The sequence below is a fragment of the Mucor velutinosus genome (assembly GCF_035048745.1).
Source record: "Mucor velutinosus strain NIH1002 chromosome Unknown tig00001563, whole genome shotgun sequence".
Classification (NCBI taxonomy): domain Eukaryota; kingdom Fungi; phylum Mucoromycota; class Mucoromycetes; order Mucorales; family Mucoraceae; genus Mucor; species Mucor velutinosus.
Window position 1 is genome coordinate 3,420,692 of NW_027041904.1, and position 26,138 is coordinate 3,446,829.

General features: G+C 41.3%; 11 protein-coding genes across 11 annotated transcripts; 1 reads left to right on the forward strand and 10 right to left on the reverse strand.

Moving 5' to 3' along the window:
* Positions 1-394: 394 nt before the first annotated feature.
* ATC70_009741 (uncharacterized protein) lies at positions 395-4,154 on the forward strand (the record flags this gene model as incomplete). The annotated part of the gene is made up of 3 exons (XM_064828969.1): positions 395-714; positions 782-1,052; positions 1,116-4,154. The coding sequence occupies 3 exons, from the start codon at positions 395-397 to the stop codon at positions 4,152-4,154; spliced, it is 3,630 nt and encodes a 1,209-aa protein (XP_064686171.1).
* A 295-nt stretch (positions 4,155-4,449) lies between these two features.
* FEN1 (Elongation of fatty acids protein 2) lies at positions 4,450-5,789 on the reverse strand (the record flags this gene model as incomplete). The annotated part of the gene is made up of 3 exons (XM_064828970.1): positions 4,450-5,088; positions 5,152-5,268; positions 5,328-5,789. The coding sequence occupies 3 exons, from the start codon at positions 5,787-5,789 to the stop codon at positions 4,450-4,452; spliced, it is 1,218 nt and encodes a 405-aa protein (XP_064686172.1).
* Positions 5,790-6,511: 722 nt separating this feature from the next.
* On the reverse strand, positions 6,512-7,761 carry VPS70_3 (Vacuolar protein sorting-associated protein 70; the record flags this gene model as incomplete). Its single annotated transcript, XM_064828971.1, has 2 exons — positions 6,512-6,708; positions 6,765-7,761. 2 exons carry the CDS (start codon positions 7,759-7,761, stop codon positions 6,512-6,514), a joined length of 1,194 nt encoding a protein of 397 aa, XP_064686173.1.
* Positions 7,762-8,105: 344 nt separating this feature from the next.
* On the reverse strand, positions 8,106-9,104 carry ATC70_009744 (uncharacterized protein; the record flags this gene model as incomplete). The annotated part of the gene is made up of 3 exons (XM_064828972.1): positions 8,106-8,667; positions 8,835-8,857; positions 8,925-9,104. The coding sequence occupies 3 exons, from the start codon at positions 9,102-9,104 to the stop codon at positions 8,106-8,108; spliced, it is 765 nt and encodes a 254-aa protein (XP_064686174.1).
* Positions 9,105-9,933: 829 nt separating this feature from the next.
* HUL5 (ubiquitin-protein ligase (E3)) lies at positions 9,934-11,392 on the reverse strand (the record flags this gene model as incomplete). The annotated part of the gene is made up of 3 exons (XM_064828973.1): positions 9,934-10,140; positions 10,197-11,209; positions 11,269-11,392. The coding sequence occupies 3 exons, from the start codon at positions 11,390-11,392 to the stop codon at positions 9,934-9,936; spliced, it is 1,344 nt and encodes a 447-aa protein (XP_064686175.1).
* Positions 11,393-14,031: 2,639 nt separating this feature from the next.
* ATC70_009746 (uncharacterized protein) lies at positions 14,032-17,186 on the reverse strand (the record flags this gene model as incomplete). Its single annotated transcript, XM_064828974.1, has 7 exons — positions 14,032-16,184; positions 16,239-16,389; positions 16,446-16,622; positions 16,676-16,768; positions 16,822-16,970; positions 17,036-17,117; positions 17,178-17,186. 7 exons carry the CDS (start codon positions 17,184-17,186, stop codon positions 14,032-14,034), a joined length of 2,814 nt encoding a protein of 937 aa, XP_064686176.1.
* A 2,512-nt stretch (positions 17,187-19,698) lies between these two features.
* Positions 19,699-20,232, reverse strand: ATC70_009747 (uncharacterized protein; the record flags this gene model as incomplete). Its single annotated transcript, XM_064828975.1, has 2 exons — positions 19,699-20,104; positions 20,162-20,232. The coding sequence occupies 2 exons, from the start codon at positions 20,230-20,232 to the stop codon at positions 19,699-19,701; spliced, it is 477 nt and encodes a 158-aa protein (XP_064686177.1).
* A 404-nt stretch (positions 20,233-20,636) lies between these two features.
* On the reverse strand, positions 20,637-21,653 carry ATC70_009748 (uncharacterized protein; the record flags this gene model as incomplete). Its single annotated transcript, XM_064828976.1, has 1 exon — positions 20,637-21,653. One exon carries the CDS (start codon positions 21,651-21,653, stop codon positions 20,637-20,639), a length of 1,017 nt encoding a protein of 338 aa, XP_064686178.1.
* A 175-nt stretch (positions 21,654-21,828) lies between these two features.
* On the reverse strand, positions 21,829-22,464 carry FBP26_1 (Fructose-2,6-bisphosphatase; the record flags this gene model as incomplete). Its single annotated transcript, XM_064828977.1, has 4 exons — positions 21,829-21,893; positions 21,954-21,977; positions 22,058-22,165; positions 22,224-22,464. The coding sequence occupies 4 exons, from the start codon at positions 22,462-22,464 to the stop codon at positions 21,829-21,831; spliced, it is 438 nt and encodes a 145-aa protein (XP_064686179.1).
* Positions 22,465-23,146: 682 nt separating this feature from the next.
* On the reverse strand, positions 23,147-24,468 carry ATC70_009750 (uncharacterized protein; the record flags this gene model as incomplete). Its single annotated transcript, XM_064828978.1, has 4 exons — positions 23,147-23,709; positions 23,772-23,955; positions 24,017-24,238; positions 24,292-24,468. The coding sequence occupies 4 exons, from the start codon at positions 24,466-24,468 to the stop codon at positions 23,147-23,149; spliced, it is 1,146 nt and encodes a 381-aa protein (XP_064686180.1).
* A 395-nt stretch (positions 24,469-24,863) lies between these two features.
* On the reverse strand, positions 24,864-26,111 carry ATC70_009751 (uncharacterized protein; the record flags this gene model as incomplete). Its single annotated transcript, XM_064828979.1, has 6 exons — positions 24,864-25,405; positions 25,460-25,565; positions 25,627-25,745; positions 25,804-25,910; positions 25,962-26,031; positions 26,090-26,111. 6 exons carry the CDS (start codon positions 26,109-26,111, stop codon positions 24,864-24,866), a joined length of 966 nt encoding a protein of 321 aa, XP_064686181.1.
* Between the last annotated feature and the right edge of the window lie 27 nt (positions 26,112-26,138).

A 26,138-nucleotide genomic window follows, 5' to 3' on the forward strand; every position in this document is an offset into this window, starting at 1 on the left:
CCTGCTCTACTATTAAATGTCGAGCCAAAACATGTTCGCTTAGAAGAGTATACGCAAAGTCTATTAGATCCAGATGTATTCCTGATCATTTCAGCTATTGTTCTCGCCACTTTCAAGTCCTGCTGCAAGTTGCTCGACACAATTCAAAATGCCTACCAATGACAAGTGCCAAGTAAGCGTTTTTTACCCTTTTATGGTAACCTAAACATAGGCAGAACTATTGTTCCAGGAAACGACTTTTCTTATGGAATAACCATTTTGACATGGCTTACATTAGAAATTCATGCCTCTTGTAATTCTATATAAAAGAAACATTTTTCTTTCATCCCGAGATATATTTTTCTTTTCTATCATTCAACACTTATATTTATATACTTATTTATTTATTTAAATCATGTCAAAAGACAATACAACTTCGCTCATCGTCGTATTGAAAGGAACGAGAGATGTCGAGAACGACGGCCGCATCATTCGCTTCGGAAATGGCGCCAATTTAGACACTGTTCGTGGTCTTGTTGCTGAAAAGTTGAGTATTGCTGGAAATCCTTCTGATATTCAACTCTTGAACGATAAGGATGAATTGCTCGGTGGCATTGATGCGCTTAGAAATCAACAAGTGGTCTATGTCGATGTCAAGGATCATATCAAGGAAGTCATTCCCGGTCCTACCAGTCTTCCATTTGTAGGTGCTCTATATGAAATGTTGCCCAATATGTAAGTACAATATATCTGGGTTCTTGTGTGATGTATGGCTAATATGCGTATATGTGTCTGTGTATAGCACTGAGGGTTGGGTACGCCAATTTGCTAACTATGGTCCTCTGGTCGAAGTCAACATGTTGGGTAGAAAGGTGATCGGTACCAACTCTCCTGATATTGCAGAGCTTTTCGTCAAGGAATCCGAGTATTTTACCAAGAAGGTATCCAATTCTGGTTTATCTGAAATCAAGGCTTTTGGTGGTCAAGGTCTTTTCACTACTGACACTGATGAGATGGATTGGAAGCTTGCTCACAAGCTTTTAATGCCTGCCTTCAGTCCTCGTGCTATTAAGGTAAGAACCTCCTTTTTCTACTGTGCTGCAAAAAGAGAGATACTCATACAAACCAAACTATAGGTTTATCAAAAGGAAATGGGCATTCTCACCCAACAACTCATCAAAATCTTTGATCAATTTTCTCCTGACGAGCCTGTCGAGATCATTGACTGGACTACTAACATTACATTCGAAACAATCGGTCGTGTTGGTTTTGGATATGACTTCAATTTGCTCTCTGAACGCAATCAACCACCCAATGAATTCATCCAAGCTATGGGCTACTGCTTGAAGCAATCAATTCAACGTATGCAACAAGCTCAATTTGTCAAATCTCTGCCCATTGAAGCCAACCGCAAGTTTGACCGCTCTGTCACTTTGATGCATAACGTTGTGGATGAAGTGATTAAGGAACGCAAGCAAAGCCCTGACGCCAACAACATGGACATTGATCTCCTAGGTTACATGTTGAATGCTCGCGACGAACACAGCTTGGGCTTATCTGATGAGAATATTCGTGATCAAGTAGTTACTTTCCTTATCGCTGGTCACGACACTACTGCCAATACACTTGCTTGGGCTCTCTACGAACTCTCTAGACACCCTGATGTTAAGGCTAAGCTGCTTCAAGAAATTGCTGATAACCATATCACTTGGGATGAGTACCCTACCTCTGAGCAAATCTCCAACCTCAAGTACATGCAACAAATTATCAAGGAAGTCTTGCGTCTCTATCCTCCAGTCCGTATGCTTGGAAAGTACTGTAAGCAAGACTGTATTGTACCTGGTGGCTATCAAGTAAAGGCTGGTGATGTCTGTGCTGTGTCTGTATACGCTATGCACCACAATGAAGCTATCTATCCCGATCATAACCGATTCGATCCTGACCGTTGGACTCCTGAGGAAGAACAAAAGCGTTCTCGCTTTGCTTGGTTGCCCTTCTCCACTGGACCCAGAGGCTGTATCGGTATGGCATTTGCCTTACAAGAAGCAAAGACCGTTTTGGCTATGATTTTGAACAAGTTTGACTTCCGTTATGAAGGCCCTGATGTCCAATACGATCCCAAGATGGCTACTACCAAGCCTGTTGATCTCTACATGACGATCCATCCTCGTGAAGACTTCCCCGAGCCTAGCACCGAAGCTACTGAAAAGCGCAAGACCGAAAGTGCTGCTCCCCCTGCTGCTACTACCAAGAGCATGCCTGTCATCTCATCTGCTGCTACCCCCTCTGACATCAAGTTACCTCCCATTACCTTCTTGTACGGTACCCAAACTGGTACTGCTCAAGATTACGCTAATCAATTAGCCACTCAAGCCAAGAACTTTGGATTCGCCAATGTCACCATCTTACCTATGGATCAATGGAAGGTCTTGCAAGACGGCAAGTTTGTCTCTGAAGACAAGAGCAAGCGTTTGGACAAGGAGTTGGTTATTATCTGTACTGCTACTTACAATGGTCAACCACCTGACTCTGCTGAAAAGTTCAACAAGTTCTTGGATGAGAAGCTCAAGACAGACGGTCATGAAACTACTTTGAATGGTCTCTCCTTTGCTGTCTTTGGTCTCGGTAACAAGAACTGGCGTACTTACCAACACTTCCCTATCAAAGTCACTGACAGTTTAGAGGAACTCGGTGCTGAGCGTTTCTTCTCCAATGGCGAGGGTAATGGTGACAAGGACATGGATGCTGATTTCAGTAACTGGTGTGCTCACTTCTGGACCCACACTTTGGATAGCTATGGTATCACTGCCTCTGAATCCAAGTCTGTGGTTCCCGCTGCCGTCTCTTCTTCTCCTGAAATGAGTGCTGTCAAGGTCAAGTTTATCCAACCCACCAACAAAGAAGATTGGGAAGCTGCTGTCAGCAATCACTACGGTGAACCCAAGGCTATCTTGCATACCAACCGTGAAATACAAAAGGACGGTTCTCCTCGCAGTACTCGCCATATTGAAATTGACATCTCCAAGTTGGCACCAGTTGGTGATAACAGACTCTACAACGCCGGTGATCATTTAGAGGTCATGCCTGAAAACGCAGAGTCTACTGTTGAGGCTGTTGCTTTGAGCTTTGGCTGGATCTTAGATTCTGTCTTTGAGATTGACCAAGAAACCCTCAAGAATGTCTCTCCTCGTTCTATTGCTGCCAACATCAAGGGTCCTTGTTCTGTGCGCAACATGCTTACCTATTACGCTGATCTTTCATCTCCTCCTTCTCGTGCTGTGCTCGGCTGCTTCGCCTCTCAATTGAAAAAGGTGGCTCCTGAAACTGCTGCTACTTTTGAACAGTTGCTGATGCCAGATAGCAACAACCAAGATCAATACCCTGCTTTCATTAAAAAGCACCGTACCTTGTTGGACTTGCAAAACGCCTACCCTCAAGTTACTCGCCTGGATTTGGGTCAATTTTTGGCTTCTGTTCCTGTTATCCAACCTCGTCGCTACTCTATTGCCTCTTCTCCTTTGGCTCATCCTAATGCTGCTCACTTGACTGTTGGTGTCGTAGATGATGTTGTCAACGATAAGCATTACAGTGGTTTAGCCTCCTCCTTCTTAAAGCGTGGATCTGACGGTATGGCTCTTCGTGCTAATCTCAAGTCTTCCAAGAGCACTTTCAGTATGCCCAGTGATCCCACTGTTCCCTTGATCATGATTGCTGCTGGTACTGGTTTCTCGCCTTTCCGTGGTTTCTTGCAAGAGCGCAAGGCCCAAAAGGATGCTGGTGAAAAGGTGGGTGATGTTGTCCTCTTCTTTGGCTGTCGTCGCAAGGACCAAGATTACATCTATAACGACGAACTGGAGCAATATGTCAAAGAAGGTGTCTTGACTCATTTGCATACCGCCTTCTCAAGAAGCATCGAAAAGTCTCCCAAGAAATATGTTCAACACGAAATCTTGTCTAACGCTGCTGAGGTCTGGAGCATGCTCTTCCCTACTGATCCCAATGTCAAGCCTGCTGCTGTCTACATTTGTGGTAGTGGTTCCATGAGTCGTGATGTGCGTCGTACTTTCTGCAGCATGGCCATCTCCTTTGGTGCCGCCTCCGATGATGAAGAAGCTGACAAGGTCATTGATAAGCTCATGGACGAAAACCGTTACTTGTGTGATGTTTGGGGTTAATTCTCTTCTGTCTCACTTTTTACTATTATTCATTATCCATCGTTTCTGTATATATAAAATCATAAATCAATAAAATCAATCTTTCTCTTTCAATCAAGCGAGTTTATTCAAGTGCGACGTAGTTGTTTTATAAAATAGCAAGAGGGGGCGGGGGGGGGGGAATAATGGAATGTAGGCTGACCTGAAATATGAGGCTGCGATGATCAGTCCATGAATACATGCAAAGAAACAAATGAATAGGATCGAGTAGTGATGATGTGTGCAATGAATAGATTTCTCCCTCATTATTGTCGTCTTATTCACCTTCAAAAGAGAGTTGATAGCCACGGTAGGTTTTGTAGGTTGAGGTGTCTCTCTTGCGCTCCATTCCCAATTCCTGAGCAAAGTTAGCTCTACCTTCAAAGCGATGTGCAGAATCCAATTGACGAGCAGACTTCTTGGTAGCTCCATTATTGGCATTAGGAGATACCCACTGAGCACGACAATAGACACAGGTAACATCTCTGCCCTTGGATGCCTTCCACATATTGAAGCACTCTTGATGAATGTTGTTACCACAGACCTTGCAGTAATCAATCAAGTTGATCTTGGCTTGTTCGAATTCCTCAAAGCAGATAGGACAATCAGACGTATCCAGAGGTCGACGCTCGTTGACTTGTTCAGTTGAGTGGGCTTCAGAATGCCCAGTTGTCAATTTGAGGATCTTTTCGCGGATAGCGGTGGGTACCAAGACGGAATGGTCAACATTGCGGCCACCACTTCTAGCACGCAATCGATCTTCATTTGAGGTACGCAAGCTTTGGAACATTGGGCTGTCCAATCCAAGACGATAGACTTTGAGTAAGACCATCAGGATGTGTTTGCAGTGTGTGCGTCTGATTATGTGGTCCATACATGAGCATGAAATGACATTACCAATGGTCACCGTGTAAGTCTATATTGTAGATGTCTTTATCAGTAACCTACAAGACAGCAACATTCGCCAGCCCAAGCTTACATTGCCAATGCTTCCAATGACCTCAAAATTTTCAATAGTGTCATCTTGAGGAGACAGCTCTCGCGACATGACAAACATGCGTTGCTTCATGGCTCGTAATATTCTACCTCGCATAGCCTAGTTATAAAGAGTATTGGACCAACTATCACAATTTATGCTCACATAGTTTCACTTACATCATCCAAGTAGATACTAGCTTCAGGTGGAAGCTTATAGATGATTCTTGATTTTATTTGTCTCATAGGCTTTGGTTCCTTCTTGATCACTTTCTTGACCACCTTCTTTGTCTTGGCAGGCTTCATCTCCTTGGGTTGCTTCTTGGGCTTCACCACCCTCTTGACTTTTGACACAGAGTTCGCAGCAAGCTCTTTCTTTACCTTACGCTCCTTCTTGATAGTAGCACTCACTGATTCAGCTTTGGGCTCCAACTTGACAGCAGCCGTTCTCTTGGGTCTAAGAGGTCTCTGTACTACGGCCTCCTCCTTGACCTTCTTCAATATGGCACCTTCTTCTGGTTCAACTGCTTTTCTTTTGAGGGCAGCAGTAGTGGCAGAAGCAGGAGCAATCTTGCGAGGTCTGCCTCTTGAACGTTTGACTGGTAGAGCTTCTGTTTTTACTGTTGCTTTTACACTAGGCATTTGCTTATTCTTCAATTACTGTTGTCTGAACAAAGGTGATGTATAGTATAATAACATCAATAAATGAAGAAAGGAGAAAAAAAGTTTGAAACCTTCCATGCACAGCTCTTTATAGCATTTCGTTTGAAAACCCGTCTCTTGATTGATTGATTAGACATGAGATCAAGTATAGCAAAAGACCAAGCATCAAGCATGATTGAATGTACATACGCAGCTTAAGCAAAAGTCTACTCATCTAAATGCTTAGTAAAAGAAAAAGAGAAGAAATCTGATAGGCGTTTTGTCAACCAGTGATTTTGACATCTGCTGGTTGTATATTCAGCATGTATGCTTCACACGATGCAACTTGTTTGTAGGCATGATCAGGAAGATGTTTAAGCGTACAGACATACTCTACGTACAAGGAACAAACCTCTCCATGAAGCCATGTTAAAGAAATAGTGATTCATTCTAAATGATATACTTCCTGGAAACCACGTAACGTGCATCCTCTACCAACAGGTTCATCGAATGCCAATGGCGTCAATACTACATTCTCTAGTGCGAGCATTTCGACAAAGAATAGCATTGCAGCCTTAGATTTAGCTGGTATACTGTAGTTACTAACAAGAAATTTATCAATACGCATACTTCAAAGAGTAAATTAAAGCTTTTATTAGTAAAGATTATGTATTTTGAGACAACAATGACAGTGCTTGTTATTCTATTTTCCTAGGTTTATATCAATATCGACCGAAGAAGCTTTGGTCGCAAAGAAGTTTAATATCGTAAGCGTCTGACCCAATTTCTGGTGATTTGTAAGGTGCAATTGGCTCAGTATTGGTAGGACTGCATAGGGTGGATTCGGCAATATTACGACGATAGATGGGTGTTAGTCTCTCCTCATTCAAAATGGTGACAGTAGAGCAAGATCTTGCTACTATAAATATGTCAAAGTTAGTAATGTTCATGTGCCATAAATAAAATCAAACTTACAGTGAGTGTCAATGTGTCCTTCTTGATCAGCGGACGCTTCAAAGGCAGCCTTCATGCGGTTTTCCTTCTTCGTTTCCTTTCGTTCTTGACTAAGACGGAACTTCATACCACGGATCAGCTTCATGCACTTGCTCTTGAGACTTCCTTCGCGACTGGGTGCCCTTCTAAAGCTGTTCTTCATCATGAAATCAGGTTCTTGAGCCTCGTCCAAGAGCTCGCCTTGATGGGTAGTATAGGAAGCTTGAATGGGTTGGGTGAAATCATCTTGTGCTTGTATTCGTTCTTCCATTTGATTGTCCATGACATCAACAGCAGTAAAGGGGTCATGATACACTTCCATTGGCTCTTCGCTATATGTAATAACCTCCTCCATATCATCTGGTTGCTGATCAGAAACAGCAGGCACTTGTAAAGGGCTGTTGACAAGGTCTAGTTGTTGGTGATGATCCATGGTGTCAATGAATGCTTGTTCTTCTTCCATGAGCTGAGGAGGAGTGACAGGTGTAGTGCATTCCAAAGGTGATGAAGGCATCTTGACCGGCTCTTCCAGCTCTTCATCTGGTGTGATTTCAGTAAGCGTTTCATTTCCACTGTCAGTCAATGACATGGTCAAGGAAGAGGATGAAGAGCCAAAGCTTTGGTAGGTTGTGTTGGTGCTCATGGCAGTGGTCTCTGCTGGAGCAGACATGGAAATCAGTTCTTTCTGCTCTAGTTGCTGGCTGTCGTCGTTGTTGTCGTGGCAGGATTCAATCAACAAGTCGTTATCACACATGTCAAACGCAGTTGGCTTTTCGTGTAGGACGATGGCGGTCTCTGTGGTTGATTCATCGACTGATTCCACCAAGGTCTCTTCAGTGGACAAGCCAATCATGTTGTTGTACGGATTATTGGTTGGAGGACTCATTGGCAGTGCAGGAGACAATACTGCGTCATGCTGCTTTTGCTGCAAACGCTGCGATTGAGGCAATAAAGGTGCCAAAATTTTAGGGAGTGGCATTTTTAAAAGAATAATCCAGAGAGATTCCATCCTTGTCAGAAGCATGCTTATTTATATACACAATGTTGAAGTTTGTTTGTATATAGGGAAATTTAAGCTTTCAAGCAAGAAAGACAGGAGATGGGAAAGCTTAAATTTTTGGAAATGGCCCGTGGAGTATACTTGTGAATGCAATATCGCCTCATCCTTGGGCTATATTACACGAGGGAACGAATGAAACTCTATCTGTTTGGTACATCTCTCAATTACATTGCGCATGTTGATAATCTTTCATTCCGTCATTCGACTAGTAGTAAGAGTGGCAAGAGAATAAGAATTTATTGTTGTAACAGAATAGCAATGACTTAAGCATCCTTGATCTTCTTGGTACCACGGAGGAGACCAGTACGACGAGCAGCAATCAAACCGACCTTTTGACCAGCAGGAGAATCACGAGCCATGGTAGAGGCCTTACCAATGTGTTGATGGTTACCACCACCGTGAGGATGGTCAACGGGGTTCATAGCAACACCACGAGTCTTGGGCCAGCTGTTACGCTTGACTCTGTACTTGTGGAAAGCACGACCGGCCTTCAAGAGGGGCTTGTCAATACGACCACCACCAGCAACGACACCAATGACGGCACGAGAGGTAGAGGGAATGACCTTCTTGGAACCAGAGGGAAGACGAATACGGGTCTTACCATCATCACCATGGCCAATAACAGTGGCATAGTTACCAGAGGTACGGGCAATGGATCCACGATCACCAACCTTCTCCTCAACATTACAGATAACGGTACCTTCGGGCATAGAGGCCAAGGGCATAACGTTACCAATGTTCAAGGTAGCCTTCTTACCGGCATAGATGAATTGACCAGTGTACATGCCTTCAGTGGCAATGAAGGTCTCGGTACGGAGCTTGTACCTATGATACAAACAATTGTCAATCATCCAAATCCAAACCTTAATCCCCCTCCCTCTCTCTCTCTCAACGTTTATGTGTATAACTTCTTATCCCTTCCTCGCTCACTCGCGCGCTCATCTCTACATCTATTTCATGCTATCCACTCCAAATTCTCTGTCTATACGTACTTGTAAGGATCACGGAAAACAACCTAAATCAAACCATAGCTCATGAATACACAATGTTCAACATATCAGCTACATATCTTTCAATCTTACCTTGGCAAGAGGAGCACCTCTTCCGGGGTCATGAACGATATCCTTGACAATACCACGGACATAACCATGACGTTCAGCAAAATCAAAGACTCTGAGCTTGGCAGCACCCTTACGACCAACGGTGTGGGAGCGGAAGATACTTCCGGCACCCTTTCTCTGAGCACGAATAACACGACCCATTGCTAGTAACTACATACATCCATATAGACTTGATTAGTTTTCCATCATGCATCCAAACATAAAACTGAAAAAAGACATCATCTCGGAGGATTGAGATCCATCCATCGCTCTCGTTGTTCAACATTAATCGACATATCCAATAATCCAAGATGATGCTTTCCATGTTGTAACACATACACTAGGTTGTAGAAGAAAAGAGGCTGTTCATGGAGTTTGCAGTACCATGCTGCTTTTTTTCCTCGGCCCCCACACACTCGAGCACACCCCCTTCTACGACACATGGCGCTGGCCTATACCATCTCCCGCTCTGTCCAATCTCCGGTCCGCACTCCTCTTACTTGTCATTACTATTGCTATCATTAAATATCAATGGATCTTCACATTCTTCATCTATATTTACTTGTATTTTATCAGCACACTGCTACATGTATTCTTTATATATACAAGATGTAATGAGAAGCAAGAATAATCGAGACATTTTAGTGCAATATCGAATGACATTGACATGTAACAGCGTCTCCGACTATCATACAACCAGTTTGAGCCGCTTCTATATAATTCACATGTCAGATTTCATACATAAACTCTGTGCTGTAGTAGTAAACATCATCAAGAATTCTAGTTATATCCTCAATAATCAACATTTCAATATCTCATGTCAAATGTTGTGTTACCCTTGAGCTGAGTTGAGATGTCAAAATAGACGGCTTCATATCACACCTGCAGCAATTCTTTGGGTAATTCTTTTGAACAGATGTCATTGACCTTTTGATGTATCCCGCAGTTGTAACTGCTCTGATGTCACGTCTAAACCTCTTCAGCGCTTTATTCAAACATAGAAAGATCTAATCTCATCGCCCTTCTTGATATTTTTACTGGCAGTGGCAGTCAAAACGTTCGAGTTATCCCTGAATTCAATTGAAATGTTGGAATCATCGGCGTTATCTGATTTTCCAATAAAGGTTGAGATTTTGTAGAGAGAAGAGCCCACACCGCTGGATCCAGTTGCCAATGAACGAGCAGGTTCCATAGATTTCTACATAAATTATAAGTCCAATTGCAACTGTTATAGGTAAACATCATATCACTTACCTCCACTGCAACATCGGAAGCGGCAGGAATCTCAAATGTATTTTCGTTCAATTTACCCTTGAGCAACAAATAAATTTCATCCGACAAAAATTCGTCAATGCCAGGCACCTTGGAAGCAAGCAACTCTTTGATCATAGTAGCCTCTTTCACTGTCTCTTCATTAGCCTGTAATTCTTGCTGATTGAATCGTTCAATGTGATCCCAGGCACTGTAACGAGGCGCATCCTTTCCCAGCTTGTTCTTCTCCATCTCTTCTGCTACCATGCTCGATAGGAATTGAGCAATCATCTGAGGATATTTCACATTGTTGATTTGAGCATAAGATCTGAATTCTACTGCCTTGTTGTCGGAGGTGAGCTTTGAATTGGAGCATAAAAAGGTGTGATATTGTTCGCTGCCCTTGGTCTCGCATTCTTTGCTGCAGAAAGCTACTTGATCGCAGTTTGTGCATTCAATCTTGCTGTCGTCTGTCAGCTTTTTCATGCAGAAGTTGCAGTAAGATCCTTCCAATTGAGGATGGAGTGCAGAGATCAAAGGTGATTCGACGTAAACAACTTCGCCTTGATTGAAATCTCTGTCAGCCACAAGCGTATGCTTTGTCTTTTCGCCTTCCGTGCTGGTGGGTTGTAGTTTAATGTTGAGTTCAGCAGGAGGGAAAAGATCGTAGAATTCAGATTGACGCTTTTGTTGCTCCACAGCCATCAAATTGACAATAATGCGGAACACTTTCTCGGGTACAGTTTTTTGGTAAATCATGATCAATTCCAATGGAGCAGGATAAATCTTGAGTGCCTTGTAAAAGGGCAACACAGCATCATCTTCGCGACCTTCTTTGCAAAGTGCCTCTCCCAATGCCACCTTTTCCATGAAATAAGCTTCCTTCTCTTGGGCGGATTCAGGAAAGTCTTCATTGGCCACTGTCTCCAAGACAGAGGCAATCAAACCCTCGACACTGGTGATTTCTTTCTCTTTTTGTAACTTTTCTTGCTTGGCAGCCTTCTTGCGCTCACGTTCTAAGTAAATGACAGATTAGACAACGTTGAATTGTTATACAGCGTGTTAGGACACCTACTCAATTGCTTTTTGAATTGAGGATCGCTTCTTCTCTTGCTGTCATAGTAGATCAAAAATCCGAGGCCAAATGAGGCTACAACAGCAGTAGAAATAAGTGCAATGGTGGATGGTTTCAATGCCATGTTTGTTTGTTTGTTTGTTGCAAGTAAAGAACAAGAACAAAAAAGAAATTTGCTAGTGCAATATTCGAAACTTTTGACGCCCCCCCCCCCATGAACGAACGCGGAGTCGGGTTTTCATGCCAAACTAAAGGGATATAAAACTTGGATCTTCAACATGTATACCGTAAAACGTTCAAAAAGAAGTAGACAAACAAATCATATCCTTTCAAAAAATTGAGTACCGTACAAGGTGAATAAACCACCGGCAAAACCGGCATTGGGGAGGGGTCTTGGAGGAGGTGTTAAGCCTATCCACCAAAAACATAACGCATCTAATTCAACATTTGGTAACAATGACCTATGAGGCGGTTTTACCGTAGCGAAGTGAAGGTACAAACCCATAATATTCAAGTAGCAAATTCGGTTTTTCATTTCCATCATTAATAAGCTTATTACTAGCATGACGCTTCTAAGCTTGAATGAATTAGCTTTACCAAAATCAATATGCCTCCTATTCGATTTGGAAATTGCACAGACTGCAGAACTGCCCTTCCAGAAGATTTCAGCTACCAAAGATGTGATTCATGCCGTGTAAATAAAAGCTATAAAGCAAAACATAACCAAATGTGGCGGCTTTCAAGCCTTCATATCTTGACATGTGGACCTTCCTGAGCCGACGGAACGGCGCCAAACAGTTGTACTTGAGTAGTAGTAACTTCCTGACACCTTTGCTCAACTTTTTGGGCCAAAAAAAACATGGCCAAAAATCGGCTAAAAAGCATGAGGTACCCCTCATGCTTTTTGACAAAAATCAAACGATCGCATTTTTCACCTTGAAAATGAAGACTTTTACTATGGTATGTATTGTATCACAATGTTTCTCTCGATCCAAAGTAGCCTCTGAAACCACTTTGATGAGGTTTTCATATGCAAAATATGGTTATTTTCGCTAAAAACCATATTTCATATTTTATTAAATTGCTCAGTAAGTTCAGCCAAAACACCTATTACAATCAGCACCATTGGAAGCGCCTTGAAAAGTACTCCAAGAATGTATTACGAAGCATTAGGTAATAATCACAATTTATATAGTCGAATATCCCAGAATAGATTAAAGAAGTCGACAAAAGCCAAAATCTGTCCAATCTTGAACAGAAAAAATAAATTGAGCTTCAATTGATTTTAGCGGGTGGCACTGCTGCTGGCTGGCCCAAATACCTTTCTAATGATGACAATAATGATTACGATACTGATTAAATAGAAAGAACAATTGCTTAGCCCAAATACTTTTTTTTGGGGGGAGCTTTATCTCATGAATGGGTCTTTTACAATGACAATATCTTAAAAAAGTAGCTGTAAATCTTACAAACGTCCTATATTTACTTATGACCAGCTTTATGATGTCGCCATCTTATTAAAAGCATCAACAGTAGCGAATGGTATGATCAGAAAATGGAGATTGTGATGTTCAAATGCTGAATGTTCTTTCACATCATCTCAATCATAGGCTTCGTTTGATATCAGTGTAAGCAAAAAGGGTCTGAGGAAGATACCTCCTCTCCTCGTCGTGGCTCTGATATAGCCTTTCTTTTATTAATAATTGATTGTTTAGAATCTACTTGATATACAAAACTTATTATATTTGATTTAATGTCTTCGATGAGAGCCCACAGGGCGACGCCGACATCGAGCTTAACGAGTTAGATCGGCTAATTAGTATTTACACAAATTCATTTAAAGTGTAAGTTGAATGTGATGACTTGGCTTTCATCTAACGTGTAAGAGTCGCTCGGTGCGGTAATAGTAGTCAATCACTATGAAATTATCTTCAGTTTGCATCCAACTGACAACATCATCTAAATGCGCCCGTGCTGGAAAATTGATTTGTATTTCATATCCTTTCAGTTCATTGAAAGCAGACAAACAACGATGCAAGTTTCTAGTTGGTTTTATGATTCAACCTTCTTCATCGCCATCATTCATTGCGTCGCCGCTTTGGAATTCTACCACGCAAGATCCAAATACAAATTCACAAGCATTTAGATATTTGCAAAGTATTCAACCATAACCGGGACGAAAAAACACTCATCTGTTCAAGTAAAGTAAGCCCATTGGAGATGCTGTTATATTGGTATTTGTCCAAGCAGTAACTTAGCGAAAGACTGGTAAAGGTACACTTCCAGCTTCGAGGTCTACATCCAGTTTTCTGACGCTGGGGCCATTGTTTAAAATGGCTTCCACTCTCTGAATTGTAAGATTTCGGGCCACAGCAAGGTTGAGTTGGTCTACATTGACAAATTTGCGTAGATGCTGATTTATGAAAATGTTGCTGGAGAGAATCAGGTCTCTAAATCGCAAAGAGTTGTGATAGACGCTGCAAAGTTGAGCAGTAATCCATCGTCCCATTGACTGGCTTTATGATAAGAAATAGTTTACACGTTAGTAAATTTGAACTTTAAGTTTTTGATGATGCTGCATGTTTGGATTAAAAACTAATCGGATAGGTCTTTCTACATGATCGCTGGATTGACCTTTGCTGAAACCGTTTGAAAGAAGGGATCGTTTTTTAAATAAAACAGATGCTACTACCATGCATTCAAAATCAATCTACCAGATCAAAGAACCACTTTTATTAACATTGTAGACAGGGTTTATCCTCTTTATTCATCATCATCATCAATAAGAACTATTTGAGGATTACTAGATGGTGCAGAGTGTTGTGAAGAGTATTCTTCCTCGTCATCTTCACCCTCCATATCGTCTTCCTCCTCCTCCTCCTCTTCTTCTTCTTCTTCTTCTTCGTCCAATTCCTCTTCATCGCTCTCGCCATCTCCAACGACGGCTATTCCATTGTCAATATTGACAATGAGACTATCATTTCCTGCGTCCTCTTCGCTGTAGTCATAATCTTCTACATTCTCGTCATCTTCCTCATACTCATGTATGACCAAATCACTGTCGTCACGAACAATCTCGCTACTAACAACCAATTCATTGTCTTCTTCATCCTCTGTGTACTCCTCATGTTCAATCATCTCGCCTTCATCATCAGATGCCACAGTCAAACTAGCAGGATTGGGCTCGCTTTGCACTGTAAAGTCCTCTTCTAGCACGTCCATCTGGTCGTCATGAATGCGGGTTTCTTCATCGTAAGGCTCAAAGTCGTCTTCATCATTGACCTGCATAAAATCGACTTGCTCTCCATCTTGCGACAACATGGATTGTTCCTGCTGTTTAGCATTGACATAGAAATCTTGGGCAGCAGCGCTTAAAAAGGCAGGGATATTGCGATCTTGAATGATGTAAAGTTGATACATGTCCTCCAATTGCTTCATATAATGCTCCTTTTTCGAGCCCACCATACGAAGCATGCCCTTTTCAGATTCACTGTGAGTATCGCCTATTTTGACAATGAACGCCAGCTCTGTGGGGTCGACAAGGATGCTTTCCAAACGAGTAACGCCATCATTGCGGAAAATGACATTGTATCCCAACAATTGGCGGATTTGAGAACTGGTTTCGTTGATCTTGGTTTCCCAGATGCTGTGAAGACGCTGAATACGCTTTTCGCGAGATTGCAAGTCGGATTGAAGTTTTTCATTCTTGGCTTCCAAATTGGTAAGAGAGGATTTAGGCACAGTAATCAGATCAGTGTCAGATGAAGCTTCCGAGGTAATTTGACGCAAAAGATCGGCATTCTCTTTTTCAAGACGCTTTAATAAGTGGGTGCGAACAGCAAGGTCCTTTGAAGCTGGGTTGTCTGCTAATGTCAAGATACGAAGATTGGATTCATCGGAATCAGTCTGCTTCTCTGCTGCTGTTGCTTGTGAGTTTATAGCTGGCGCTGCTTTTTCGCTGTTCGTCAGTTCAGATGGCAACTCAACCGCAGGAACTGTAGGCACGGCAGGAGCAAAGGTACGAGCCTGTCGCTGCTGGCTCTCAATAGATTTACTCAGCTGTTCAATCTGCTCTTGAGCTGACTTGAGTTGTCGTTGCAGTAGCAATTCATTCACTGATTTTTCTCCCAAATCTTGCATGAGTTTGTCTTGTTTGGCAACAAGTTCAGACAATTGCTTGGACGCGCTTACGCCTGATTCCAACATTTCGTATGGGCCGCTGCTCAGTTGCACTGGAGGCAGCTCGCTGGCATGCTTGATCTTTTCCTGTGCCAATTCTTGCGCTTGCAACGCAAGGCGATTCTCGCTTTCTCTCAGCAACTCTTCCAACTCTTGAATTCGCTTGGTTTTGGCTTCATCGTATTGGCCTTGATCCATGGCGAGCATTTCCTCTTGATCGTACATGGCCAACTGTCGCTCCAGAATAGCAATATGTCTCTTGAGGGAGTCTGCGTTTCTGATCAGGATATCTCGACTAGCTTGATCGGCTGTATGTAGGCGTTCATTCTTGACCACCATCTTTTTCAACTCGTCAATGTGATCTTCCAGTTTTTCAATCGCTTTCATTTGATCTCTCACTTGCGATTGGTAGTGCTCAATCGATTGTTTCAGGTAGCTGGCTTCCTCGGCTTGTTGTGTAAGCTTGTATATGATGCTGTCAGGACTCTGCGTGTTGTATTCAGGCTGTGATTCCAAATAAGATGCCCACGAAGCTCGCTCGGCCTTCAATTTGATGTTCTCCTTTTCTATTCTGTAATTCTCTTCGCAAATATCATTCATTCGCTTCAGCTGGTGTGATAAGCTTTCTTTTTCTTGTCGAAGTGTCTCGATATTCTGTGAAATGCCTTTGTGATGCTTCAAATCGCTTGCTAATTTGGCATTTTCGGTTTCGAGATCCAATGCACGTTTTGATATGCCTTTGAACATTTCATCAGATAAAGCACTTGCACCCACAACAGCGAGAGACTTACTTTGATATTGGGTTTCTAAATCTTGGTAAGCTTGGGGATTACTTGGGTATGATGAGTTGTTATTGAGTTGCTGCTCCAGGGCGTTGATCGTTTCCGTAAGTTCTTGCTCTCGCAGTAAGCTTCTTTGAATGACGCTTGCTTTTTCTTGGACCTATATCTCACATTTAGTTGACCATTCCTTGACTCAATACTGTATCCATAATTTACCTCATCCTCCAAGCCATCAATTCTCATGTTCAAGTCTTGTATTTTGGATGTCAACTGCCTTCTAGTCTCATTCTCTGACAAGGCTGCTCTTCTAGATTCATAGATCTGTTCACTCAACTGACTATCCAATTCATCCACTTGTGATCGATATGATTCCAGTGATTCTCTCAACTCATTCTAATGTGTACAATCAGTAAAATGCTGCTATTGTCGTGTCAAGTATCACTCACTGCAACCGAGTTGTGTTTCTCTTTCATTTTGGCTAATGTTGCTGTTGCCTCATCGTAGCGTTCTTTGTGATAGATAGCCCTTTTTTGACATTCCTATTTTGAGAGCTTAGTTGTAAACAGGGCTCATTAAATGAGAGCCTACTTACAGCTTTTTCATCAATGAGAAAGGAGATAGTTTTCGCCTTTTCTTCCAGCTCCAGATTATATGATACGGCCTCGCATTTGAGCTTTGACTCCAATGATGATTTCTCCAACTCGAGCTTGCTTACTAATGACTCAATCTTTTTGATTTTGTCTACAAGATACCAGCTTCATGTTAGTTGATATGATACCTTTTGTCATGATGTGTGCAAGTATTACCATTTCTATGATTAGGTACAATCACATTAGAGCTAGCGATGGATAAAATGTCTGATGTAATTCTCTTGCGTTTAAGAGGGATCTATTATATAAGGTCGTTTGAGTACTCGATATACAACATGTTGTGCTTTGTGCTATGTACCTCTGACATGTTGTAGATATTTTAGTGTCTTGAAAAGAAAAAGAACACACGAGAATTCAAAATGGGCATTATTTACAATGGAAACTTAAGATTGCAAAGGAGTCACAGCCAAATTGACATTGGAGGGATTAAAGTCTTATGCAAGCAAAATTTTGTGCTTATGGCTATGTGTTCATATATATTTCTACATACGCAAGCTACTTGAATTTTGCTACGTATACGAGAAAACAATGAATGTGCTCAGCGCTTACTGATTAGGACCCATGTAAGTATTTTGATAAAGGTGGACAAATTGCCATCTCGTAAGAGAACTTACATCTGGAAGAGTAATTTGCAGCGATTAAATCTTTCAATGGTGAGAATAAGCAATTTTATCTAAGGGAAAGTTGTATCAGGCTATAATGTACTATACTTTACTATTCCCTTCTTGTTAGCTTCATAAAACATCCATTATTCCTATGAGGCAGACGTTTTGGCAGCTAAAATCAATTAAATCTCAGATTAACGTTTTTTTTTTTTTGCTTCAAATTGGTTCAATTTCAATAAATTCGACTTGATTTCATCAATTTTGCAAGTTCGACTATGAAAGCTGTGCTCATCATTATATACTTCCTTAAGCTTTTTTGGAATGCTTGTCAAGGCGCATTCAAGGGTACCTATAATGGCGTATGTTATGAACAAACTTATGGAGCAATTTTAGAAAATAGAAAATGAGAGTTTGGACCAAAAAGTTGAGGTTTTTCGTATAAAGATTTCATGAACAAAGTTTCAGGAGTTGCGTTATATCGAGAGCAACATTTTGATTCGATATATACCTTAGTAAAAGTCTTCAATTTTGCGGTCAAAAACGCGATCGTTTAATTTTTGATGAAAACCATGAGGTATCGCTCATGCTTTTTTGGTCGATTTTGGTCGATTTTCAACGATCCCAAAAAAGGTGAGCAAAGGTATCAGAAAGTATCTGCTAGATGAGAGCAATTGTTTGGTGCTACTCTGGTAGTCTAAAACGGCCACAAACACGAGAAAACACAGCTCAAATTCACCTGGATTTCACTGTGATCTGCTTATTTTCGACTAGTGAGTGGCCATGCAAGTGTGTTTTATGTCATGTATGGATTGTATTCATTAATACAGATGTGGACCATTGCAGAAGAGGTAATATTCCCAACGACAGGCTGGTTGTGGATGGCTCTCAGTGATAATAGGGGGGCCAAAGTTAATTGGTAGTATACTATCAATCCAAACAGAATATCATGCAGATCCCTATATCACTAACATTCGTTTTACATGATAGGCCGACACATTCAAATCCAAACCCGTTCGTTTGATGTATTCCAGACTTATGTTCCATATACTGTATATTATACAATGAAACCATGATTGTTTAAAATAAAATGCATGCAGTTTACGCCTCTGTTTATTTTTGGAACCCTAACAGGTTGGCGCTCGAGCTCAAGGCCTTACTTACTTTGATACGATGGAAACATTGCACATATATTTTTTATGCGTACATGCTTCCGCGTGTCTTGCATTCTGAATTGAATGCTCGGATTATCTTGCTTGTTTCGAGTCCTTGTTCTAATTGACAAATACATAAAATGTAGGTGTTTGCACAACGTATGGAATAAATTCTTTTCTTCTGTTTGTATACGTACATGAACTGTTGAGTTTCTGACTAGCCATTTACATTGGATAACCAATGCTCGATTTCGCTGGCAGGTTCAAAGAGCCTCCTTGTTTCTACGCATAACAGTTACTGATAGACTGACTCCTTTATTTGTTACTGTATTCATATACAAGGTCAAGTCGAGCTTATATATATATATATATGAAAGGAGGCAGGGTGTGTATGTGTGTGGGTATATGAAAGCGCTCGGACCTTTGCTGATGTGAGTTTATTGTGCATGATAATATACAATGACATTGAGTTGCTAAAGATAAACATGTAGCTGTGGAACTGTATCAGAGTCTATTAGTAGCCATTCCAATTACTGCTGAGAAGTAAGACGCTCGAGTTAGATGCTAACCTATAAAGGTATGCTGTAATCACTGTGTAGAAATAAGGTTGTTGGTGTTTGATTCTGGCTAAATGATATTATCATGAACGCCTCTTTTTGTTTGGCCCTGCATCACTCCTTACTATTTACATCTCCTCGAAGAAAACATTGGCTTTTTTGTTTATGTGGTACCACTGTTATACAGCGCAGATGATATTTCCCATTGCATTTCGTATGATGAGCCGTCTAGGCGTTTATACTAAATGTATATGATATCAGCCCAAGTCCTTTGCTTATAAACATGAATGCTGAATGGATTATCTTTTCTTTCGTATATCGATACATGAATCATCCTGCCATCAAACAAGTATGCAGCATAATTTGAATGAATTTTAAATCGTCTCATCCCATTAAATGTGCTATTAAAATGATTGATTTTTTTTTATTATAATAAATGTAGCTGATGTTGCAATGATTAATGTATATGTATTCCCATAAAGTTGGATAAAATGATATGTAAAAGATTAAATGAATGCACTCGATGAAGAGGATGAGGAAAAGCGTCGATCAAATGATGATGAGTAGGTAGATGATGACCAAATGTTGTTTGATTCTGGTAACCCTGCAAACATTATACCCTTCCACGTGTTGAGATCATGATGAGGGTAATAATGAAGGCTATTAGAAGCAACAGCTGTAAACAGTGGAGACGAGGAAGCACTGGACGAAGATGAGGAGGATGAGATGGAGGCATTGGAGGATGTGTCTAGATGGTGTGGCTGTTCATCATGGATAAATGTACAGCGGACACCATACAAGCATGTGCCTGTGAGATGAAAAGTTCTACAGATCTCTGTCTTGTATCTAGCATGTCTTTGAACACATCGAAGTTCATGTTGACCGTGAGCAAACCGGCATTTTCTTGCATATCTACAGATCAAAGCGTTAGAATTGGGGGTGGAAGCATCGAAAAGAGTGACAACGTGCCTGCATTCGCCCATCTCTTGCCAGTTTCTGCACATTTCAGTCTTGAACAGTTGATATTTTCTAGAATCCATTTTTCCTTCTGATAGATAGCGAGCAGTAACGTATGGAAAGTGAAAAAAAAAAAAAAAAAAAAAAAAAAAAAAAAAGAAAAGGCAAGAGAAACACAAAGTGATGACGGTCCTATTTATACTAGATCAACCGACTGATTTAAATTTTCGAGTGGTTTTTAAGATCAAACCACCAAACAAGGTTCATTATTATTATTATTATTATTATCGTCTTTGTGTCCTTCAAGTGCGCCTCCTATTCCATCTTTGTACAAAAACACAATCAGCTGTCTAGAGTGTCTTGTCACACTTGCAGGCAGAAACAGGAATTGTACAAACATTTGGCCACAAACACAACATTGTTATTATTCTTTGAGTAATAATTAGATCAAGAACAAAAATAAAAAACGAGTGATCAACACATTTGTTTAATTTGTTTGAATTTGTATCTTTGTCATAATATTCTTTAAATTGTAATGTTCAGATGATGTGGTTGTTGCTTTTGGTGCCTGTGCTGTGCTACCATTGCATTTGGTTCCGAGCCGATGCGTGCTATTAGCCTCAGCAGTGGGAGTGGTTGCATTCATATTTGAGCAGAACAACGTAGCTGGATCCAAAAGGTAATCTGCAGGTACCAAATACGATGCCATTTTATTGGCTACAGGCAGTAATGGTGGCTGTATTGTTGCTTTTTCTTCTTGCTCTTGTTCGTGTTCTTCATGTGCTTGGACCATAGCGTACGTTTCAGCATAAGGCCTGCGTAATCTTGAGAGAGCATGTGTTACTGGGTGTATTTTGTTTGCAACATGAGCGATAGGCGTACTCAGCAACATGAAAATATATCTCGTTCGTTTAGGTTTTCTATTATTCATCAGTATCGAGTCTGTCATCATGGATCTGCCGGATAAAATAGAGTTGAAATCGCGTTGATAGACACCACGACACAACATGGGTTTTTGCTGTTGACTCTGAACATAACCCAACATGTGATGTATACTGATTTGCTGCTCCATCGCGTAATGGCTGAATAACCGAATCTTTTGTAATGTAGCCATATAGATTCTGCTGATTTCATCTGTACAAGACAATTTGTTGGACCAGCCATGTTTTTGTTCTTGTCGTGAACGATGATGCTGTGATGGGTTGAAAAAGGACAGTATGTTAGCTCTTATGGGCACTTCTGTGGAGGAAGCATACAATTCGAGCTCTGTTGCGTCGGATGGCGGATGGTCCCATTGATGCTCTTTTAGTTGGAGGATGGCCTTGTTTTTATTTCTAGTGGAGAATATGCGATAGATCAAGGAAGAAGAGGGCTTTTGCTTGGTGTAGATGGTTAATGGAGGGGGGGATGTTGGATCAAATAGCCTGTCTTTTTTCCAAAGACCTTTTATTCTATGGGGCACCTTCTTCCATATATTTACATGGTCTCTGTTACGCTTGGACATGGTAAATATACAGAAGTATTGCGAATGAGAAAGAAAGAGCTTGCAGTGGTATGAGAAATGAAGAGAATATATCCTCTCAGTGAGGTTTTACAGTGAAATTTGGCGAGGAAGGAAATGCGCATGGGGTTTTTTAAGGAACAAACAAACAGATTGAAACCTATGACAAGAGAGCAATTTATAAAAACTTCCAGCTAATATTACAGACGCCTTCTGCCAAATCACCACAGACCCGTTTGAAGGCTAACGAATAAATGCATGAATTAGTATTTAGCATGCAGAGATATAGCCTGGTTAGCTTACTAGTAGGTGACATGTCCAAGGCTCCTGCATGTTCATCGCAGCAAGAAACGCAATGTGTTAGATTCATCATTATTATACGACGGGCAATTATAGACATGTTTTACCATTTGCACATGCAGGACATGTATCCACTACTCTGGCTGTTACTGTGCCCTTGTCTCCTGTGATGGACACCATTTTGTCGCATTTAGGGTTGTTATTGGGGTTTGATCCTAAGTGAACATGTGTCAGGTGCTCAGGCAAGATGCTTGCACACACTCTCAACAATACCATTGCCCATTTGTGCTTTATTCACTGCTACCACCAGTTCACTGTCTGTATCGTGCTCACCACATGAACCAGATCCCACCTTGTAATATGTACCCGAGCCTGAAAATAACTTTCCTTTCACTCGTAGTAATTTGGAAGCTCCTATGATGCGGCGTTCGAGAGGAGCGGTACAGACAAATAGAAAGTGATTGAAAGCAATGACCAAAAAGAAGGCGCTGGTATAGAATCGAGCTGAAACCATGTTGTTAGAGTAAAGAGAAAGAAAAGCAGATGAAATGCCTTGGTGCTCTCTCATTTATATACGCCATCTCTTGTTGCCTAGTAAATGACATTCATGAGAGAGTGGTAGAGTGCTCAATAATGTCACAATGTGAAAAATGTCTGTGTATTATCATGCTTCTCCTTGATCTTGTTTCCCCCTTCCCCATTCCATCAATCGATCCCCCCCCTCTCCCCTCACACAGTTATTAGCGCTGGAAATTCAAAAAAAAAAAAAATGTCATTTTCAAATTGTAGGCTGCATCAGAAAGCTCACGATGACAATTTTCACAGCATCTGCAAACTTCTTTCCTCGTTTTCAGTGTCGTTGCGTTTATCATTGTCACCGTCAATACCAAGGACAGCTTTGGAGCATTGACTCGACCATCTTATACAGAGTATCATCCAAAATGTAGACGAGAAAGCCAGGTTCGAAGTTTAGACACAAATCAGTGTGACGATACTATAAGCAGACACTAGGCCGAAGCTAGAAAAAAAAAAAAAAAAAAAAAAAAAGGAATCGCATACCACTAATTCGTGATAGAATCACTTTTATAAATGTAGACTAAACGTCATTTAATGAAATGCCTATTGTAATGTTTTCAAATATGTAACTTTTTATTGATTAATTAACAATGCTGTGATGATGATATAGAATGAATAATTTAGAGTGATTTCCAAGCATCAATGAGCACTTGGACTTCAGGTTCCTTGCGAACAGCTACTCGCACAAATGAGTTGCATTGGTAACCTGGCTTACCGCTTCTCACTGGTACACCAGAAGCACGGGCCAGCTCGATGGCTTTGGCTGCCATCTCCTCAGATTTCATGTCCAACCATACCCAACTCAAAAAGAGTTTACCATGGTATTCCCACTCTGAGTGGCCCAATGACTTGAGTTGCTCAATCAACCAAGCTCTCAATCTAGTGGTATTTGACCAAGTCTCTTGCAAATAATCGTCATCGTTCACCACGGCTTCCACAAACTTGAGTGCAGGACCATTGACAGACCAAGGTACTTGAATTTTACGCAATGCTTCACAATGTTGTGCTGTAGGACAAATGACGGATCCAACACGAAGGCCAGTACAAGACCAAATCTTGGTCCATGAATGCATGACATGCACAGAGACACCTTCATTTTCAAACATGTCTCTAGCATAAGCGTGTTCCGAGATGAGTGAATCGTTTCTGAAATCAGCAGAATGCCAAGGTTGCATAGATTCATCTAACAAACGGGGGATTAGTCCTCTATGATACTCTCTTTTGTGGCACACAAGACACACTTACCAACAATAACACATCCGCCAGATTTGACATTGCTTTTAATCCATTCCTTCAAAGGCTCAACAGAGAAATAATCACCGGTGGGGTTGCAAGGGTTGACAATACAGATCATATCGGCTCTTTCAGGATTGGAGGGATCCAAGATTTCAAATCCGTTTGTCTCTGCACTACGTTGGTATTCTCTGTACTGCAAAATGTAGATGCAATCAGTACATGGATCCACATCAACACGCCGACTCAAAACTTACCTGCACATTCCAAGGGCTGCCCTTCCATGTGGGCTGCTTGATTCCTCTTTGTTCGCAGGATGCAAGTGCCTTTCTTACTACTAAATCAATCAACTCTGAAGCTCCGTTGCCCATCAACAAACGTCCGTGATGCTCGGCATAGTCAGATCCCCATAAAAATTCAGCCAAACATGATTTGGCGGGTTCCTGGTTAGCAGCAGGATAGTGGTGAATGTCGCTCATCTACACCACAGTTATGAGTGATTGCACGCAACACGGCCAGACAATACACTTACGGCTTCTCTGGCAGCTTCAAGTGCCTTATGAGGAGTACCGAGATAATTGGTAGTGACACTAAAATCTTCTACAAAGTTGTTGATGAAACGATGTTCCTGGCCACCGTGAAATGTTTGTGTCTTGGTGTCCCAGACATTGTTTGCTGTGGTCTTGGTAGTTTCAGTAGTAGCCAGCATAGTCTTGATAAAAGTTCAAGTGAGAAAAAAAAAGGCAAGTGCGTCTCATCATGGCAGATCAGTAACCTGGTACCTATATATTTTTGGACTCTGTTTTTTTCTCGTCTCATTTCCTTGTGATTATACAAAAATAAATGGGGTGTGATGGCAACGTGGAGCTTAGACAATCATTCGGGTATTGAACCTTGTCTTGAGATGGGTGTTCTTCTCTGCATCTCTTTGGCAGCCCATCTCAAGTGCCACTCTATACAGTGCCAGCTTGCACAGGAGACATGCAACCGCCTCGCATGGCCGTCAGTCTCTGCTTGATCTGCTCAGTCAAACACCCTACATCTGACACAGACTCACTCTCTTTTTCTTTTTTGGATTACACAAGATACACCAGTGTAACAAATCTATAAACCTTTATTGAAATACAATTTTGTGATAGGCTTGCCATCCATATCTTTAAGATCTTGGAACTCCTTTTCCATATTGGCCGTTTGTAATTCACCGATTTGAGGGAATACAGCAATAGCAGCAGGTAAAGCTGTCATTAACGAGAGCGCAATCAAACCGAAATTAAGCGGGATAATCAACTTGGGTCTTTGTTTGACGAAATCAGTCTTTTCAAGACGACCAAGAATGACAGGAGGCAGAATCAAGACGGGAGCATTTGTCAAGATGCGAGAAATTGCCACTTGAGACACAGCAGAGAAGCCAGCTTCTTTGGATTTACCCACAGATTGCCCTTCCTTTGTAAACACATCGATACCATCACGGATCTCTTTTCCTCTCATCAAAAAGACATTGACTGTGCCTGCAGCAGCAACTGCTGTAAAAGGGACAAGCTTCATACAGAGTGATTTGATCGTAGGAGAGACCTTGAGCTTGGGAACGGACTGATTCAACCCGACAGCAATGGCACAAGATGTAGTGACAGCAGATACATAGGCAACTGTGTACATGATGTTTAGTATCTCGTTTCACCTTTTCATATCCACACTCTTACTGCCAGTTTCCTTGAGACTCATCGGTGTCGTCTTGTTGGCATTTGCAGAATTGAAGGCGACATTGACACTTTGATTGGCCCATTGCCAAAACAATATGCTCTTGATCTACAGCCAATAGCATGTTGAATGATTCATTTGTGATCATCTCTTTCTCCTGAAAACTTACGCTTGGATTAGGTAATAGCATACCTGCTACCAAAACCATGTTGGTAGGTACAAAGCACGACATTCTAAATGGCAAGAATACGGCTTCACCAGTGTCTGGATGGATAGTCGAGTCCACGACTTTTTTTTAAGTTTATTAGTGTCGATTTCATGTAGGGATCGTGAGAAATTTGGTTACCTTTTTTTGCCTTCCAAAGTTTCTCTGGGTCCATCTTGTCATGTTGCGATGTGTTTGCTAACAGTTGCTTACATTTCTCGAGCTCAGAGGAAGAGACAAACAACGTTCTGGTGTATTTTGGTTAATTGAGTGCGAATATGAGTAAGAGATGGCATTACCTTGGATCAGTAACATCTATAAAATGTCTGATTCTACCCCAGTATGTATCTTGAGGATATCTAGGTTTTGCTGAAAGAGTAACTGAGTCAGAGACAACATTGGGTGGCCTCATGGGCGAATTACTTACTCAAGTCGATAGTACTTGACATTGTTCGATCAGCAATAAAAGTGAGAGA